At 43.7% G+C, this 20173-nt stretch overlaps 3 protein-coding genes across 3 annotated transcripts; all 3 read left to right on the top strand.

Moving 5' to 3' along the window:
- The first annotated feature begins 1240 nt into the window (after positions 1-1240).
- LOC139382459 (olfactory receptor C family, j1) lies at positions 1241-6166 on the top strand. The gene is made up of 6 exons (XM_071126522.1): positions 1241-1452; positions 2076-2361; positions 2516-3322; positions 4624-4854; positions 4997-5120; positions 5253-6166. The coding sequence occupies exons 1-6, from the start codon at positions 1241-1243 to the stop codon at positions 6164-6166; spliced, it is 2574 nt and encodes an 857-aa protein (XP_070982623.1).
- Positions 6167-14009: 7843 nt separating this feature from the next.
- On the top strand, positions 14010-17382 carry LOC139382445 (extracellular calcium-sensing receptor-like). Its single transcript, XM_071126500.1, has 6 exons — positions 14010-14155; positions 14422-14716; positions 14941-15753; positions 15894-16121; positions 16250-16373; positions 16484-17382. The coding sequence occupies exons 1-6, from the start codon at positions 14010-14012 to the stop codon at positions 17380-17382; spliced, it is 2505 nt and encodes an 834-aa protein (XP_070982601.1).
- An 11-nt stretch (positions 17383-17393) lies between these two features.
- LOC139382658 (putative uncharacterized protein DDB_G0282499) lies at positions 17394-18362 on the top strand. The gene is made up of 2 exons (XM_071126747.1): positions 17394-17399; positions 17739-18362. Exons 1-2 carry the CDS (start codon positions 17394-17396, stop codon positions 18360-18362), a joined length of 630 nt encoding a protein of 209 aa, XP_070982848.1.
- Positions 18363-20173: the final 1811 nt, after the last annotated feature.

Raw genomic sequence — 20173 nt, 5'->3', positions numbered from 1 at the left:
CAGGTCCTGATCTGTGCTCTTTGGTTAACAGTCTCCCCTCCTTTCCCATACAACAATATGAAAACATATCAGGAAAAGATCATTCTAGAGTGTGATGTGGGTTCAGCTATAGGTTTCTGGGCTGTGTTGGGCTATATAGGACTCCTGTCTCTCTTGTGCTTTGTGCTGGCTTTTCTGGCTCGGAAGCTGCCTGATAACTTCAATGAGGCCAAATTCAAATGGTTTACTTTTCTATATATTTGCTCCCAAGTATTATATCATATTACCTAAACTTTATACACACTTTAGTATTGAGAAGGGTTAGGGAGGTTGTGGGTGTTAGACAGGTGCATTGGTTGCCCCCCCCCCCCCCCGAAATGGTCAGTATTGTGAAATGTTTGAATGGAGGAAGATGATCCGAGAGCAGCGCTGTCTTTCTTTCGATGCTATCAATATCGACACGCTCTCCATCGACGCACTTAGCGACCGTTCTCTCTGCGTAATGTTTGGGGAAACGCATGTTAAGTCTTCGGCTGTTTTAGGAAAGATGCATCGTTAAAACAGTCGCTAATGGGAAACCGGGCCCTGGATTGTGAGGATCAATGGTAGGCAGGTTTTCTGCTATCGACTTTATGTTTTAATTATTATTTGGGGTTTAGGGGAGGGTCACTTGTTTTTTTATTTTTTTATCTTTCATGGAGAGTTTAGTTAAAATATGCTTTTCCTGAAGGGAGGGCCATCGATTTTGATTGCAGATAGGTCAGATTTTCTCCAGGTACCGCTTATTATAAATAACCTACAGTACATGTTGACTGATTGAAATAAGTTATTTCCTAGGGACAAATTATGACTACCATTCACTAACAATCCAAAAACAACTTTACTGTATTTCTGCCTGAATTACAGTTTCACCGGAAACTGTCTGATTTCCCAAAACACTCTCCATGTAAAAAAAAAAAAAGTATTCTTCAGAGTACTCATCTTCTAGAATCTATATTCAGAAGTGACTGAGCCATTGGTTCTGGGAAAGACACACGGGACTGCACTACTCTTACTTAAATCCTCTTAGGGATCCCTTTTAACACCTAATAGGCCAACTGTTTTGTCAATCACACAGTGAGTGTCATCATTGGTCGAAACTAAGACACTGAAACAAATCTAAGCTCCTATAGCATCATACCCATCATTAATGGTAACATATAAAGGAGCCCAGATGGAGCATTGTCAGGACGGTGAGAGGTGAGAGACTCGGTGAAAAGCTATGCTGCAGCTAGCAGACCTCCTGGTGATCACTCTACTGACAGTGACAGCTAAGGCTGGGCAGCCTGTGTGCAGATCTTATGGAACAAAAGAACTGTCACAGTTCTCAAAGGAGGGAGACGTCAACTTAGGAGGTATTTTCTCCTTTCACCAAAACCCAGTCAGTGTGAATCCAACTCTGCAGGTCAACCCAGGAAGCATTCAGTGTGAAGGGTAAGTAAATGTTGAATTGTTTGGTGTGAATCATAACGCGTATGTCTCTGTTCACATGGACAAACATGTATGATCACAGGTGTGTAAGAGAAATTATATTCAAAAAGTGTTCAACTGTCTGTCTCTGGCTGGGGTTTTCACTGACTAAATGCTTTATAGGTCTGTTTCTGGCTGGGATTTCACTGACTAAATGCTTTATAGGTCTGTCTCTGGATGGGATTTCACTGACTAAATGCTTTATAGGTCTGTCTCTGGCTGGGTTTTCACTGACTAAATGCTTTATAGGTGTCTGGATGGGTTTTCACTGACTAAATGCTTTATAGGTGTCTGGATGGGTTTTCACTGACTAAATGCTTTATAGGTCTCTGGATGGGTTTTCACTGACTAAATGCTTTATAGGTCTCTGGATGGGTTTTCACTGACTAAATGCTTTATAGGTGTCTGGATGGGTTTTCACTGACTAAATGCTTTATAGGTCTCTGGCTCTGGATGGGATTTCACTGACTAAATGCTTTATAGGTCTCTGGATGGGATTTCACTGACTAAATGCTTTATAGGTCTGTTTCTGGCTGGGTTTTCACTGACTAAAACTGAAGTGACAGTACTAGAAGTCCTCTCTGCAGGCTGGACCCAGGTGAGCTCCAGTATGCCCAAACTATGATCTTTGCCATAGAGGAGATCAATAACAGCTCTGAGCTGCTGCCAGGCCTGTCTCTGGGCTACAGGATCTTTGACTCGTGCCCCAGCATCCCCCTGTCTGTGCGGGCGTCCCTGGCTCTGATGAACGGATATGAGGAGGAGCCACAGAGCTGCACCAAGCCCTCCACCGTGCATGCTGTCATAGGGGAGACCACGTCCACTTCCACTATAGCCATGGCGCGCACCATGGGTCCCTTCCACATACCAGTGGTGAGTCAGGGAGTGTATGTCTGTATGTATTGAGAGAGTGAAAGGCAGATATGATACTATGTGAAAATACTGCTGTGGCCCAATGTGCTACTTTCAACAGAACGGCAACGTTTGAGCAGCGTGTTAGAAACGTCTGTCTTTGTTGTCTTTCCAGCTCAGTCATTCAGCCACCTGTGCTTGTCTGAGTAACAGAAGGCAATACCCTTCCTTCTTCAGAACCATCCCCAGTGACCACTACCAGAGCAGAGCTCTGGCCCAGCTGGTCAAACACTTTGGCTGGACTTGGGTGGGGGCCATCAGAACCAACAGTGACTATGGTAACAACGGCATGGCCACCTTCCTGAAAGCAGCTTCCAGTGAAGGAGTGTGTGTCGACTACTCAGTGGCAATCTACAGGACCGACCCCAGAGAGTGGTTCCTAAAGGTGGTGGACGTCATTAAACAGTCCACCTCCAAGGTGATCGTGGCCTTTGCAGACGGCACAGACCTGGAAATCCTGATAAAAGAGCTGCACCTGCAGAACGTGACGGGGTTACAGTGGGTGGGTAGCGAGGGATGGATCACCTACCGTTACATCGCCTCCCACGTCAACTACGCCGTGGTCCAGGGGGCGGTGGGCTTCGCTGTGCCCAACGCGGTCATCCCCGGCCTGGCGGAGTTCTTGGCCAACAGGCGGCCCTCCACCCAGCTGGGGAACAGGGGTCTGGTGGAGTTGTGGGAGAGCGTGTTCAGCTGCAGCATGACTCCTGGCTCCCCGGGCAGAGCCTGCACAGGGAGGGAATCCCTGAGAGACACTGGATCCCGCTACACAGACGTGTCAGATGCTAGTCTGCTCAACAACATCTACAAGGCTGTGTATGCTGTGGCTCACGCGCTACACCTGCTCACTACCTGTCAGAGTGGGAAGGGGCCTTTTCAAGATAACACGTGTGCAGCCAGGGATAAAATAGAGCCGTGGCAGGTAAAGTAACTCTGTGGCTTTACTAAGCTAACAAAAACACCTGTAGCCTGTGGCTTTACTAAGCTAACAATAACACCTGTAGCCTGTAACTATGTGACTTTACTAAGCTAACAATAACACCTGTAGCCTGTAACTATGTGACTTTACTAAGCTAACAATAACACCTGTAGCCTGTAACTATGTGGCTATACTAAGCTAACAATAACACCTGTAGCCTGTGGCTTTACTAAGCTAACAATAACACCTGTAGCCTGTAACTATGTGGCTTTAATAAGCTAACACAAACACCTGTAGCCTGTGGCTTTACTAAGCTAACAATAACACCTGTAGCCTGTAACTATGTGGCTTTAATAAGCTAACAATAACACCTGTAGCCTGCAACTATGTGGCTTTAATAAGCTAACAAAAACACCTGTAGCCTGTGGCTTTACTAAGCTAACAATAACACCTGTAGCCTGTAACTATGTGGCTTTACTAAGCTAACAAATAACACCTGTAGCCTGTAACTATGTGGCTTTAATAAGCTAACAAAAACACCTGTAGCCTGTAACTATGTGGCTTTATTAAGCTAACAAATAACACCTGTAGCCTGCAACTATGTGGCTTTACTAAGCTAACAATAACACCTGTAGCCTGTGGCTTTACTAAGCTAACAATAACACCTGTAGCCTGTAACTATGTGGCTTTACTAAGCTAACAAATAACACCTGTAGCCTGTAACTATGTGGCTTTAATAAGCTAACAAATAACACCTGTTGACTATGACACAAGATCGGGTAGAGAACGTAAGACTGTGTTAAAAAAAATACCACTGCGCCTCCCGAGTAACGCAGTGGTCTAAGGCACTGCATTGCATTTGCTAGATGTGCCAATGGAAATTCTGAGTTTGAGTCCAGGCTCTGTCTCGGCCGGCCGGGATCGGGAAACCCATGGGACGGCGTACAATTGGCCCAGAATCGTTTGGGTTAAGGGAGGGTTTTGCTGGCAGGTATGTCCTTGTCCCATTGTGCTCTAGAGACTCCTCTGCCAGGCCGGGCGCATGCACGCTGACACGGTCGCCAGGTGTACTGTGTTTCCTCCGACACATTGGTGTGGCTGGCTTCTGGGTTAAGCGAGCAGTGTGTCAAGAAGCAGTGCAGCTTGGTTAGGGGAGGACGCATTGCTCTCAACCTTCGCCTCTCCCGAGTCCGTACGGGAATTGCAGCGATGAGACAAGGACTGTAACTACCAATTAGATACAACGAAATGGGGGGGTAAAAAGCTAAAAAATCAACACCCCTTATTTTATTTCCTTCCTCCAGGTGTTACATTACCTGACCCAGGTGAATTTCACCACTAAGCATGGTGAGAGGGTGTTCTTTGATGATCAGGGGGACCCATCAGCACACTACGCCCTGGTCAACTGGCAGATGGATAGCACAGGGTACATCTTGTTTGAGACCATCGGCTACTATGATGCCTCACAACCAGAGGGCCAGAGGTTTGAGATGAAGGAAGGTGTGAGTGCTGTCTGGGCAGACAATCAGCCTGAGGTGAAGACTTGTTGGGGAGAAGCATCTATTAATCATTCAACACAACTGTGAATGTGTTCCTTCAAGAGTTTTGCTTTAAAGTATACTGTGAACTTGTGTGTGTTTAAATATGAGTGTCGTAAAGGGTATCTGTGTGTTCCAGGTACCCAGGTCTATCTGCAGTGAGAGCTGTCTGCCAGGGACACGCCGGGCCTTCGTTAAGGGGAAACCTTTCTGTTGCTTTGACTGCATCGCCTGTGCAGACGGGGAGTTCAGCAACACCACAAGTGAGACCTCAGGACTCGTAGCCTTTACGCTAGCCTTCATCCTGTTCATTTTGGGAAAAATCTCAGCCAGCACTTTACTGGTCTATCTAAAGATGTACTCGCTGTACATAATACAATTGTTTATGCTTTCAGATGCAGTGACATGTACAACATGCCCCCCCGAGTACAAGTCAAATGAAGAGAGGAATAATTGTCATTTGAAAGGCATTGAATACCTCACCTTCAAGGAACTCATGGGTATACTGCTGGTAGCCTTCTCTGTGCTTGGTGGGTGTCTGACAATGACAATAGCACTGATATTCTTCAACTACAGAAAGACTCCCATAGTCAGGGCCAACAACTCTGAGCTGAGCTTCCTGCTGCTCTTCTCCTTGACTCTGTGTTTTCTGTGCTCTCTCACTTTCATTGGCCGGCCCTCTGAATGGTCCTGTATGCTGCGTCACACAGCGTTTGGGATCACCTTCGTCCTCTGCATCTCTTGTGTTCTGGGGAAAACAATAGTGGTGTTGATGGCCTTCAGGGCTACGCTTCCAGCCAGTAATGTCATGAAATGGTTTGGGCTTCCACAGCAGAGACTCAGTGTTCTGGCTTTCACTCTCATACAGGTCCTGATCTGTGCTCTTTGGTTAACAGTCTCCCCTCCTTTCCCATACAACAATATGAAGACATATAAGGACAAGATCATTCTAGAGTGTGATGTGGGTTCAGCTATTGGTTTCTGGGCTGTGTTGGGCTATATAGGACTCCTGTCTCTCTTGTGCTTTGTGCTGGCTTTTCTGGCTCGGAAGCTGCCGGATAACTTCAATGAGGCCAAATTCATCACCTTCAGCATGCTCATATTCTGTGCAGTCTGGATCACCTTTATCCCAGCTTATGTCAGCACTCCTGGGAAGTTCACTGTAGCTGTGGAGATCTTTGCTATTCTGGCCTCTAGTTATGGAATGCTCTTTTGTATATTTCTCCCCAAATGCTACATAATTTTATGTAAACCAGAGAAAAACACCAAAAAACATTTGATGGGTAAAACGTCATCAAAAACACTTTGACACTTTGAAGTTTGAATATATTTTTACATTACTGACTTTAAAATGTTTTGATGTTAGATGGTATTGTTTATAAAGTCTTTGTTTAATGTAATGTTTTTAGATAATATAGCGTGTGAGTTTCATCTCATATCTTAATATCCTTCCTTACCTGTGTAATATGCAAGAAACAATGGCTGATAATGGTTTCTCTGCTAACTTCTCAGAGATTTCTTCTCAACTGTGATAATAACCATTGAAACTCAGTGAAACGAATAAAATGTTTAAATCACTTCTGCCAGTTATTTTAAAAGGTTAAACCACTACACCAAAACAATGAGCTCATCATGCTGCAACACTTAATTTTAAGGGGTCCTTATATGTAATTACGCTGTACCAAGTAATGTGGTTAATTGTATAGTTACACTTACCCTATTTAACTGGTGGTAACTACAGTTTGTAATTGCGGAGGTGTAACAACAAAAGCTTTTACCATGCATATTACAAATGGGCAAGTTTCCATTTAATTGACCAATTTAGTGTGTAGTTTCTTCTCAGCTGCATCCTATTCAGTAATAATTGTCACAAGGTTGGAATATCTTGTGGACAAATGCGCTGGGTGTCCGAGATTACAAATGTTGAAGGATCAATAGGCTCTCATTACCTACCTGTGAATGCGAACTCTTCAAAATATCCACTCAATGTTGTTCATCCCAGATTATAATATTTTTTCCATACAATTAATGTTACCCATTATGACAAGCTGAACCTCCTTGCCAACCAACCCACAACTACACCACATAATGTAATATCATGTAATATCTGCATAAGTACAATGTAATTACTAGGTGTTACACAGGCTTTGTCGAGTTCTCGAGTTCTATTTAATTACTTATTACTCATTACCAAGTGAAAATACCTACAAAAGATGAGCTTCTACATTCAGACAACTTTATTGAAACATGTCAAAAATACCTTACATTTCTTACAAAATAATAGTGATGTTTAATTAGATTTTAAACATGGATACAGTTGAAGTCGGAAGTTTACATACACCTTAGCTGAATAAATTTAAACTCAGTTTTTCACAATTCCTGACACTTAATCCTACTAAAAATTCCCTGCCTTGGGTCAGTTAGGATCACCACTTTAGTTTAAGAATGTGAAATGTCAGACTAAAAGTAGAGAATTATTTATTTCAGCTTTTATTTCTTTCATAACATTCCCAGTGCTTCAGAAGTTTACATACACTCAATTAGTAGTTGGTAGCATTGCCTATAAATTATTTAACTTGGGTCAAACGTTTCAGGTAGCCTTCCACTGTAAGGTTTGCAGAGCTGGTGGCAGTGAAGTCAGACGCAGGAGAGCAGAAATATCCTTGAAGGATATTGAGGCTAGGTAACACGGTCACCACCGATAAATCCATGAAAATCGAAAATTTCAATAAGCATTTCTCTACAGCTGGCCATGCCTTCCTCCTGGCTACAACCAACCCCGGGCAACAGCTCCGCCCCCCTGCAGCTACTCGCCCAAGCCTCCCCAGCTTCTCCTTCACCCAAATCCAGATAGAAGATGTTCTGAAAGAGCTGCAAAACCTGGACTAGAACAAATTAGCTAGGCTAGACAATCTGGACCCTCTCTTTCAAAAACTATCCGCCGCCATTGTTGCAACCCCTATTACCAGCTTGTGCAACCTCTCTTTCGTATCGTCCGAGTTCCCTAAAGATTGGAAAGCTGCCGCGGTCATCCCCCTCTTCAAAGGGGGTGACACCCTAGACCCAAACTGTTACAGACCTATATCCATCCTGCCCTGCCTATCTAAGGTCTTTTAAAGCCAAATTACTAAACAGATCACTGACCATTTAGAATCCCACCTTACCTTCTCGGCTGTGCAATCCGGTTTCCGAGCCGATCACGGGTGCACCTTCGCCACGCTCAAGGTACTAAACGATATATTAACTGCCATCGATAAAAGACAGAACTGTGCAGCCATTTTCATTGACCTGGCCAAGGCTTTCGACTCTGTCAATCACCAAATTCTAGTCTGCAGAATCAATATCCTTGTTTTTTCTCATGACTGCCTTGCCTGGTTCACCAACTACTTTACAGACAGGCTTCGGTGTGTCAAATCGGAGGGCATGTTGTCCGGACCTCTGGCAGTCTCTATTGGGGTACCACAGGGTTCAATTCTCAGGCCAACTCTTTTCTCTATATATATCAATGATGTCGCTCCCGCTGCAGGAGATTCCCTGATCCACCTCTACGCAGACGACACCATTCTGTATACTTCTGGCCCTTCCTTGAACACTGTGCTAACTACCCTCCAAACGAGCTTCAATGCTATACAACACTCCTTCCTTGGCCTCCAACTGCTTTGAAAAGGTAGTAAAACCAAATGCATGCTTTTCAACCGTTCGCTGCCCGCACCCGCCCGCCCGACTAGCATCACCACCCTGGACGGTTCCGACCTAGAATATGTGGATAACAATAAATACCTAGGTGTCTGGTTAGACTGTAAACTCTCCTTCCAGACTCATATTAAACATCTCCAATCCAAAATCAAATCTAGAATCGGCTTTCTATTTCGCAACAAAGCCTCCTTACTTACGCCAAACTTACACTAGTAAAACTGACTATACTACAGAACCATCGACTTTGGCGATGACATCTACAAAATAGCTTCCAATACTCTACTCAGCAAACTGGATGCAGTCTATCACAGTGCAATCCGTTTTGTTACCAAATCACCTTATACAACCCACCACTGCGACCTGTCGGCTGGCCCTCGCTACATATTCTTCGCCAGACCCACTGGCTCCAGGTCATCTATAAGTCTATGCTAGGTAAAGCTCTGCCTTATCTCAGATCACTGGTCACGATAACCATAGCATACTTTCCAGCAGGTATATCTCACTGATCATCCCCAAAGCCAGCACCCCATTTGGCTGCCTTTCCTTCCAATTCTCTGCTGCCAGTGACTTGAACGAATTGCAAAAGAGATTTTGGAGATTTTTATTTCCCTCACCAACTTTAAACATCAGCTATCTGAGCAGCTAACGGATCGCTGCAGCTGTACATAGACCATCTCTAAATAGCCCATCCAATCTACCTACCTCATCCCACATACAGTTTAAATGTACGTTTCTGCTCTTTTGCTCACCAGTATCTCTATTTCCACATCATCATCTGTTCATTTATCACTCCAGTGTTAATCTGCTAAATTGTAATTATTCGCTCCTATGGCCTATTTATTACCTACCTCCTCATGCCTTTTGCACACACTGTATATAGACTTTCTTTTTTTTTCTAATGTGTCATTGACTTGTTTATTGTTTATTCCATGTGTAACTCTGTGTTGTTGTCTTTGTCATAATGCTTTGCTTTATCTTGGCCAGGTCGCAGTTGTAAATGAGAACTTGTTCTCAACTAGCCTACCTGGTTAACCTCTCTAGGGTATGCGAGACGCTAGCGTCCCATCTGGCCAACATCCAGTGAGAGAGAGCGCCATATTCAAAAACAGAAATGCTCATTATAAAAATTCAGAAAAAAAAACATATTTTACATAGGTTTAAAGATTAACTTCTTGTTAAACCAACCACAGTGTCATATTTGTAAAATGCTTTTCGGCGAAAGCATACCTAGCCCAGAACATACCTAGCCCCGAACATAGCCCAGTTGACAAATTATTACAAACAGCAACAAGCCAAGCAGAAGCGTTACAAAACTCAGAAATAGAGATACAATTAATCCCTTACCTTTGATGATATTCATATGGTGGCAATCAGAAGACATTCATTTACTCAATAAATGTTCCTTTTGTTTGATGAAGTCTCTTTATATCCAAAAACATCCGTTTTGTTAGCGCATTTTCTTCAGTAATCCACAGGCTCAAACGCAGTCAAAACAATCAGACAACAAAATCCAAATTGTATCCGTAAAGTTCATTAAACATGTAAAACAATGTTTATATTCAATCCTCAGGTTGTTTTTTAGCCTAAATGATCTATAATATTTCAACCAGACAATAACGTTGTCAATATAAAAGGTAAACAAGAAATGCACATGCGGCTGAAAAAGCTCTGCGACACGATAGGGTCCACACGTTCAGACTGGTCTTACTCACTCATTCATAAGAATACAAGACTGAAACAATTTCTAAAGACTGTTGACATCTAGTGGAATACATAGGAACTGCAAATGGAGTCCTAAGTCAATGGATACTGTAATGGCATTGAATAGAAAACTACAAAACTAACAAAAAAAACTACTGTCTGAATGGATTTTTCTCAGGTTTTTGCCTGCTAAATCAGTTCTGTTATACTCACAGACACTATTGTAACAGTTTTTTTTCTATCCAAATCTACCAGGTATATGCATATCATATCTTCTGGGCCCGAGTAGCAAAAATGTCCTCAAACATAGAAGTATTTTACACCATTTTAAAGATGAACTCATTGTAAATCCAGCCACAGTATCCAATTTCAAAAAGGCTTTACGACGAAAGCATGGCAAGCAATTATGTTACGTCACTACCTAGTCACAGAAAAACACAGCCATTTTTCCAGCCAAAGAGAGGAGTCAACAAAAGCACAAATAGAGATAAAATTCATCACTAACCTGTATGTATGTTTTGATGACACTCATAGGACTTCACGCACGTGTATGTTTTGTTTGATAAAGTTCATATTTTTATCCAAAAATCTCAGTTTACATTGGCGCGTTACGTTCAGTAATGTTTTGTTTCCAAAACATCCGGTGATTTTGCAGAGAGCCAGATCAATTTACAGAAATACTCATTATAAATGTTGATGAAAATACAAGTGTTATGGAAGTTTAGATAAACATCTCCTTAATGCAACCTCTGTGTCTGATTTCAAGAAAGCTTTACCGAAAAAGCACCCCATGCAATAATCTGAGTACGGCACTCAGACAACAAAACAAGCCATACAGATATCCGCCATGTTGTGGAGTCAACAGAAGTCAGAAATAGCATTATAAATATTAACTTATCTTTGATGATCTTCATCAGAATGCACTCCCAGGAATCCCAGTTCCACAATAAATGTTTGATTTGTTTGAAAAAGTCCTTTATGTCCAAATACCTCCATTTTGTTTGCGTGTTTAGTACACAATACAAACTCACAAGGCTCGGGCAAGTCCAGGCGAAAGTTCAGACAAAAAGTCATATTACAGTTCGTAGAAACATGTCAAACGATGTACAGAATCAATATGTAGGATGTTTTTAACATAAATCTTCAATAATGTTCCCACCGGAGAATTCTTTCGTCTGTAGAAATGTGATGGAACGCAGGTCGCTCCCACGTGAGCGTGCATGATCAGCTCATGGCACTCTGGCAGTGACCTGACTCAATCAGCTCTTATTCCCCCCTCCTTCACAGTAGAAGCATCAAACAAGGTTCTAAAGACTGTTGACATGTAGTGGAAGCCTTTGGAAGTGCAACATATCGCCTCATAGACACTGTATATTCAATAGGCAATGACTTGAAAACTACAAACCTCAGATTTCCCACTTCCTGGTTGGATTTTTTCTCGGGTTTTTGCCTGCCGTATGAGTTCTGTTATACTGACAGATATCATTCAAGCAGTTTTAGAAACTTCAGAGTTTCATGCATAATAATATGCATATATTAGCAACTGGGCCTGAGTAGCAGGAAGTTTACTCTGGGAACCTTATTCATCCAAGCTACTCAATACTGCCCCCAGTCCCAAATAAGTTAAATAAAGTTGAAAAAAAAATAAAAAATAAAAAAAGAATTCATAACAAAAACCAAGCCATGAAGTCGAAGGCATTATACATAGAGCTCTGAGACAGGATTGTGTCGAGGCACGGATATGGGGAAGGGCACCAAAACATTTCTGCAGCATTGAAGGTCCCCAAGAACACAGTGACCTCCATCATTCTTAAATTGAAGAAGTTTTGAAGCACCAAGACTATTCCTAGAGCTGGCCTCCTGGCCAAACTGAGCAATCGTGGGAGAAGGGCCTTGGTCAGAGAGGTGACTAAGAACCTGATGGTCACTATGACAGAGCTCCAGAGTTCCTCTGTGGAGATTGGTGAACCTTCCAGAAGGACAATAATCTCTGCAGCACTCTACCAATCAGGCCTTTATGGTAGAGTTGCCAGACGGAAGCCACTCTTCAGTTAAAGGCACATCACAGCCCACTTGGAGTTTGCCAAAAGGCACCTAAAGGACTTTCAGACCATGAGAAACAAGATTCTCTGGTCTGATGAAACCAAGATTGAACTCTTTGACCTGAAAGCCAGGTGTCAGACTCATGTCGAAGAGGAAACCTGGCACCATCCCTACAGTGAAGCATGGTGGTGGCAGCATCATGCTGTGGGGATGTTTTTCAGCGGCAAGGACTGGGAGACTAGTCACGACTGAGGGAAAGATGAACAGAGCAAAGTACAGAAAGATCCTTGATGTAAACCTGACCAGAGCACTCAGGACTCCATACTGGGGCAAAGGTTCACCTTCCAACAGGACAACAACCCTGAGCACAAAGCCAATACAACGCAGTAGTGGCTTCGGGACAAGCCTCTGAATGTCCTTGAGTGCCCCAACCAGAGCCAGGACTTGAACACAATCGAACATCTCTGAAAATACCTGTGCTGCAATGTTCCCCATCCAACCTGACAGAGTTTGAGAGAAGAATGGGATAAACTCCCCAAATACAGGTGTACCAAGCTTGTAGCCTCATACCCAAGAGGACTCAAGGCTGTAATCACTGCCAAAGTACCAAGTAAAGGGTTTGAATAATTATGTAAATGTGATATTATTATCATTTTTTTGTAAGAAATTTCAACAACAAAAAATGTTTCCTTTTTTGCTTTGTCGATATGGGGTATTGTGTAGATTGATGAGGGGGAATTAGGAATCCATTTTAGAATTAGGCTGTAACGTAACAAAATGTGGAAAAATTCAAGGGGTCTGAATCATTTCCAAATTCAATGCGTTCGGAAAATATTCAGACCCCTTGACTTGTTCCACATTTTGTTACGTTACATGGAGACCATTAAGTGCGAAAAATATATTGTTACATTTCCTGATCTTTCTCATATCTGGCAGATATAAGACAGACACTTCAGAACAAACTTCCTTTAGATTTTTTGGGGGGGACTATCTATTGTTCCATGTAGTGAATATGTTATTCAATGCATTTGTATGGGCTACTAGCAGTAAGGCCAATTTCAATGTTTCATCAAATATTTTGGGGGGATATTTTTTTGATACTTCAAGAGGTCTTAAAATTCAAAATCAAATAGCAAAATGATCCTTGGTATGACCTTCTTAAAACAATTCCACACTAATCATGCCAGTCATTTTCTACTAATCAATACAGTGTCATAATCATCCTTGGAATGACCTTCCTGAAACAACTCCACACTAAACATGCCAGTCATTTTCTACTAATCAATACAGTGTCATAATCATCCTTGGAATGACCTTCTTAAAACAATTCCACACTAATCATGCCAGTCATTTTCTACTAATCAATACAGTGTCATAATCATCCTTGGAATGACCTTCCTGAAACAACTCCACACTAAACATGCCAGTAATTTTCCGGTAATCAATACAGTGTTGTTATCATGACACAATGCAGCACCTCCCTCACTGATGCCCAATGGTGCTCGTTCCCTGGTGGAGTGTGACACCGTATAAATATCAGTTTCAGCACTGCCATCCCTTTGTTGGGCACCTGTAATGCCAGCCTAGGATACTACAGAAGCCTAGCAGTGTCAGGTATGCTGTCCACACATAGGTGGCCAGAGCAGGGCTGGGCGATGCTACAGCTGGTTCTGGTGGCTGCTCTATCCAAGGCAGAGCCAGAGGGCCTGGTGATGTGCAGGCGGAGAGGAGGTCCAGAGTACCCACAGCTGGCCAAGGACGGAGACATCATTCTGGGAGGCATCTTCTCATTCCACAGCAGCTGGCAGAACAGAGAGCTGAACTACACACAGAGCCCACCACCTCTGCAGTGCACCAGGTAAACTACTGGCAGGAATAAGGTTGGCATAATTTTGAAAATCAGGGAAAATACCATGGGTAAGTTTTAAGAACAACATACATATTAAGAAAACAGCTAATTCCTTATTTTTTTTTTATACTATGGTTATCAACAATTATCGGTTTCAATAATGTATCTCTAGAATCATTTCTTCCAAAATATTTTTTTCGAAAATATTGTGCATTTTAGTCAGGGGACATTTGAACCCCAAACCCTGACATTAACAACTGTCGTGTTGGAACCAGTCTGAATTTCAGAGCGTTCCAGTTTACCCAGGCTATGCTGTTTGCCATAGAGGAGATCAACAACAGCACATCCCTGTTGCCCGGTGTCTCTCTAGGCTATAAGATCTATGACTCATGTGGCTCCGTAGCCAGAGGGGTGAGGGTGGCCCTGGCGCTGGCTAACGGGAACCAGGAGACATCCACAGAGGGTTCAGGTTGCTCCAGACCAGCCCAGGTTCAGGCCATCATGGGGGAGGACTCCTCCTCACCCAGCATGGCCACTGCTACCGTCCTCGGTCCCTTCCATATCCCGATGGTAGGCAGAGGGCAGGGTTAGGAGTCAAGAGGGTATCAGTGAATTAAGATGTTCTATACATTAACTCAAAACATGCTCATTGGTAGTCATTAAAAACTTTTTGAAAAATGCTTTCCCCCTAAATAGTATTATTTGGAAGTGTTGTCTATTCTTAGACTGTTGATAGATAGTTGTATGTCCTAATTGGTTGTCTATTGTGTCTCCTGTACAATTTATTTCCTCAGATCAGCCACTTTGCCACATGTGGGTGTCTGAGTGATAAAGTCAAATACCCCTCCTTCTTCAGAACGATCCCCAGTGACCGCTACCAGAGCAGAGCCCTGGCCCAGCTGGTCAAGCACTTTGGATGGACTTGGGTGGGCGCCATCCGAACCAACGACGACTATGGAAATAACGGCATGGCCACGTTCATTGAGACAGCAGAGCAGCTGGGGATCTGTCTGGAGTACTCTGTGGCCTTCTTCAGGACAGACCCTGAGGAGAAGCTGCAGAGGGTCATAGAGAGCATCAAGACGTCCAAATCCAAGGTCATTGTTGCCTTCCTCTCCTTCCTGGACCTAGACTTGCTGGTGAGGCAATTTGCCCTCCACAATCTGACAGGCTACCAGTGGGTGGGCTCCGAGGGATGGATCATTGACTCCTACATCGCCAGGGTGGATGCCCACCACATCCTAAACGGAGCCATAGGCCTGTCCATCGCCAAAGCCCATGTCACAGGGCTGGGAGAGTTCATCCTGGACGTGAGGCCACTTAAATCCGCCGGCATTGACAGCAGCATGTTCACTGAGTTCTGGCAGGCTCTGTTTGACTGTCGCTTCAGGCAGGGTGAGAGCTCAGAGTCCGAGACGGGTCAGTCTCAGCGAGAGTGTACAGGCAGGGAGAATCTGTCTGGGTTGCAGAACATCTTCACTGATCTGTCTCTAATGGCCATCTTTAATAATGTCTATAAAGGTGTTCTGGCTGTGGCCCATGCCCTCCATAATGTTTGGGGCTGTGGGGAGACGTGTGGCAACAAGACACAGCCTGATCCACAGACAGTGAGTTGATAAGCACACGTTAGGAAGTGTAACTCAGATCTTCATATGTCAGACATTTCAGTTCAAACTACAATAAAAAGCTGGGTTGTGAACATTCATGCTATGTTAATATTATTACTGTTATTGTTATGTCTCCTTAGATTCTCGAGCACATAAAAAATGTGCGTTTCAAGACAAAGGAAGGGGAGGAGGTGTATTTCAACGAGAAAGGGGACGTTACTGCCAAGTATGACATCATCAACTGGCAGCCGAAAGAGGACGGCAGTGTGGAGTTTGTTACCGTGGGTCTTTACGATGCCTCCCTACCTGCAGACAGGCAACTCACCATCAACAACAGCTCCTTAGTGTGGACACAGAATGCAAAGCTGGTGCGACTAATTGAATGTCAAATACACGCTATGTGTTGCAGGCTATCATCTGTAACTGTACACAGAGTAGTGTGTCACCATGTTCTCTAATGTAAACCAGCAATGCTTTTTTAAATGTTTTATTACAGGTGCCTGTGTCAGTGTGCAGTGAGAGCTGTGCCCCAGGTACTCGTAAGGCTGTGCAGAAAGGAAAGCCTGTATGCTGTTATGACTGTATCCAATGTGCAGAGGGAGAAATCAGCAATAACACAGGTAGTAACAATCAGTCAAACAGTGATAAGAGAAAAAAAACCAACCTACACAGTTGTCCTGGAATGAAAAATTTCTAAAACAAATTACATTCCTTTTGTTTTTTTTTATAGATTCTGTCACCTGTGATCAATGTCATCCTGAGTTTTGGACCAATAAGAAGAGGGATGTGTGTGAAAAGAAGGAAATAGAATTTCTCTCCTATGAAGAAATCATGGGAGTGTTGCTGACTGCTGTCTCCCTGTTAGGAACATGTATGACGAGTATTGTGGCATTTATTTTCTTCAGATACAAGAAAACCCCCATCGTCAGGGCCAACAACTCTGAGCTGAGCTTCCTGCTGCTCTTCTCCTTGGCTCTGTGTTTTCTGTGTTCTCTTACTTTCATTGGCCGGCCCTCTGAATGGTCCTGTATGCTGCGTCACACAGCGTTTGGGATCACCTTCGTCCTCTGCATCTCTTGTGTTCTGGGGAAAACAATAGTGGTGTTGATGGCCTTCAGGGCTACGCTTCCAGCCAGCAATGTCATGAAATGGTTTGGTCCTCCACAGCAGAGATTGACTGTAGTGTCCTTCACGTTTGTCCAGGCTTTGATATGCACTCTGTGGTTGGTCCTGTCCCCTCCCTTCCCCATTAAAAACCTCACTACCTACAAGGAAAAGATCATTCTTGAGTGTGATGTGGGTTCAGTTATTGGTTTCTGGGCTGTGTTGGGCTATATAGGACTCCTGTCTCTCTTGTGCTTTGTGCTGGCTTTTCTGGCTCGGAAGCTGCCTGATAACTTCAATGAGGCCAAATTCATCACCTTCAGCATGCTCATATTCTGTGCAGTCTGGATCACCTTTATCCCAGCTTATGTCAGCTCTCCTGGGAAGTTCACTGTAGCTGTGGAGATCTTTGCTATTCTGGCCTCTAGTTTTGGTTTACTTTTCTGTATATTTGCACCTAAATGTTATATAATTTTAATGAAACCAGAGAAAAACACAAAAAAGTTGATGATGGGAAAAATGTAAACAAAATCAGCATGAACGTATATATTGTTTAGTCATGTTTGTCATGATAATGTACTTCATTTTACATTTGAATTATTTCAGGTTTGAACGTTTAAATGTTGAAAATAAACCATGTATAACTAGAAATTGAATTGATTGTTTTTTTTGATTATGAACTAAGTCCAATTCAACAGAATTTATTTTTATGTCAGAGTATGGCTAAAATGTAGTGAATGAGGTATATAACCTGAATACCATGCTAACCTTCTCAACAACAAGAGAAAGTACCATGCCAACCTTCTCAACAACAAGAGAAAGTACCATGCTCACCTTCTCAACAACAAGATAAAGTACCATGCCAACTTCTCAACAACAAGAGAAAGTACCATGCTAACCTTCTCAACAACAAGAGAAAGTACCCTGCCAACCTTCCCAACAACAAGAGAAAGTACCATGCTAACCTTCTCAACAACAAGAGAAAGTACCATGCTAACCTTCCCAACAATAAGAGAAAGTACCATGCCAACCTTCCCAACAACAAGAGAAAGTACCATGCTAACCTTCTCAACAACAAGAGAAAGTACCATGCTAACCTTCTCAACAACAAGAGAAAGTACCATGCTAACCTTCTCAACAACAAGAGAAAGTACCATGCTAACCTTCTCAACAACAAGAGAAAGTACCATGCTATTCTTCTCAACAACAAGAGAAAGTACCATGCTAACCTTCTCAACAACAAGAGAAACTACCATGCTAACATTCTCAACAACAAGAGAAAGTACCATGCTAATCTTCTCAACAACAAGAGAGAGTACCATGCTAACCTTCTCAACAACAAGAGAAAGTACCATGCTAATCTTCTCAACAACAAGAGAAAGTACCATGCTAACCTTCTCAACAACAAGAGAAAGTACCATGCTAATCTTCTCAACAACAAGAGAAAGTACCATGCCAACCTTCCCAACAACCAGATTACCATGCCACCTTCCCAACAACCATAGTACCATGCCACCTTCCCAACAACCAGATTACCATGCCACCTTCCCAACAACCATAATAGCATGCCACCTTCCCAACAACAAGAGAGAGTACCATGCCACCTTCCCAACAACCAGAGATAGTACCATGCCACCTTCCCAACAACCAGAGAGAGTACCATGCCACCTTCCCAACAACCAGAGTACCATGCCACCTTCCCAACAACCAGAGTACCATGCCACCTTCCCAACAAACCAGAGAGAGTACCATGCCACCTTCCCAACAACCATAGTACCATGCCACCTTCCCAACAACCAGAGTACCATACCACCTTCCAAACAACCATAGTACAATGCCACCTTCCCAACCACCAGAGTACCATGCCACCTTCCCAACAACCAGAGTACCATGCACCTTCCCAACAACCAGAGAGAGTACCATGCCACCTTCCCAACAACCAGAGAGAGTACCATGCCACCTTCCCAAAAACAAGGGAGAGTACCATGCCACCTTCCCAACAACCATAGTACTATGCCACCTTCCCAACAACCAGAGAGAGTACCATGCCACCTTCCCAACAATAAGAGTACCATGCCACCTTCCCAACAACCATAGTACCATGCCACCTTCCCAACAACCATAGTACCATGCCACCTTCCCAACAACCAGAGAGAGTACCATGCCACCTTCCCAACAACCAGAGAGAGTACAATGCCACCTTCCCAACAACCAGGGAGAGTACCATTCCACCTTCCCAACAACCATAGTACCATGCCACCTTCCCAACAACAAGATTGCCATGCCATCTTCCCAACTTCCCAACAACCATAGTACCATGCCACCTTCCCAACGACCATAGTACCATGCCACCTTCCCAACAACCAGAGAGTACCATGCCACCTTCCCAACAACCATAGTACCATGCCACCTTCCCAACAACCAGAGAGAGTACCATGCCACCTTTCCAACAACCAGAGTACCATGCTAACCTTCTCAACAACCAGAGTACCATGCCACCTTCCCAACAACCAGAGTACCATGCTAACCTTCTCAACATCCAGAGTACCATGCCACCTTCCCAACAACCAGAGTACCATGCCACCTTACCAACAACCATAGTACCATGCCACCTTCCCAACAACCAGAGAGAGTACCATGCCACCTTCCCAACAACCATAGTACCATGCCACCTTCCCAACAACCATAGCACCATACCACCTTCCCAACAACCAGAGAGAGTACCATGCCACCTTCCCAACAACCAGAGAGAGTACCATGCCACCTTCCCAACAACAAGAGAGAGTACCATGCCACCTTCCCAACAACCATAGTACCATGCCACCTTCCCAACAACCAGAGAGTACCATGCCACCTTTCCAACAACCAGAGTACCATGCTAACCTTCTCAACAACCAGAGTACCATGCCACCTTCCCAACAACCAGAGTACCATGCTAACCTTCTCAACAACCAGAGTACCATGCCACCTTCCCAACAACCAGAGTACCATGCCACCTTACCAACAACCATAGTACCATGCCACCTTCCCAACAACCAGAGAGAGTACCATGCCACCTTCCCAACAACCATAGTACCATGCCACCTTCCCAACAACCAGAGTACCATGCACCTTCCCAACAACCAGAGAGAGTACCATGCCACCTTCCCAACAACCAGAGAGAGTACCATGCCACCTTCCCAACAACCAGAGAGAGTACCATGCCACCTTCCCAACAACCAGAGTACCATGCCACCTTCCCAACATTCAGAGAGAGTACCAAAAACAACATCCTGATCACAATAACACAGAATCTCAACGTGTCTTTGATTCCTTG

The sequence above is a fragment of the Oncorhynchus clarkii genome, chromosome 24 (genome assembly GCF_045791955.1).
Source record: "Oncorhynchus clarkii lewisi isolate Uvic-CL-2024 chromosome 24, UVic_Ocla_1.0, whole genome shotgun sequence".
Lineage (NCBI taxonomy): Eukaryota > Metazoa > Chordata > Actinopteri > Salmoniformes > Salmonidae > Oncorhynchus > Oncorhynchus clarkii.
Note: the sequence above shows the minus strand (reverse complement) of the source record. Positions and strands in the feature narration are given on the sequence as shown.

What these genes read in the sequence shown, in the direction of transcription:
- LOC139382459 (XM_071126522.1), top strand. Translation starts at nt 1,241, where the DNA reads ATGCTGCAGCTAGCAGACCTCCTGGTGATCACTCTACTGACAGTGACA. An exon ending in ATAAAATAGAGCCGTGGCAG is followed by an intron (nt 3,323 to 4,623) that starts GTAAAGTAACTC and finishes TCCTTCCTCCAG; the next exon opens with GTGTTACATTACCTGACCCA. An exon ending in GGAGTTCAGCAACACCACAA is followed by an intron (nt 5,121 to 5,252) that starts GTGAGACCTCAG and finishes TTATGCTTTCAG; the next exon opens with ATGCAGTGACATGTACAACA.
- LOC139382445 (XM_071126500.1), top strand. Translation starts at nt 14,010, where the DNA reads ATGTGCAGGCGGAGAGGAGGTCCAGAGTACCCACAGCTGGCCAAGGAC. An exon ending in GTCCCTTCCATATCCCGATG is followed by an intron (nt 14,717 to 14,940) that starts GTAGGCAGAGGG and finishes TTATTTCCTCAG; the next exon opens with ATCAGCCACTTTGCCACATG. An exon ending in AGAAATCAGCAATAACACAG is followed by an intron (nt 16,374 to 16,483) that starts GTAGTAACAATC and finishes TTTTTTTTATAG; the next exon opens with ATTCTGTCACCTGTGATCAA.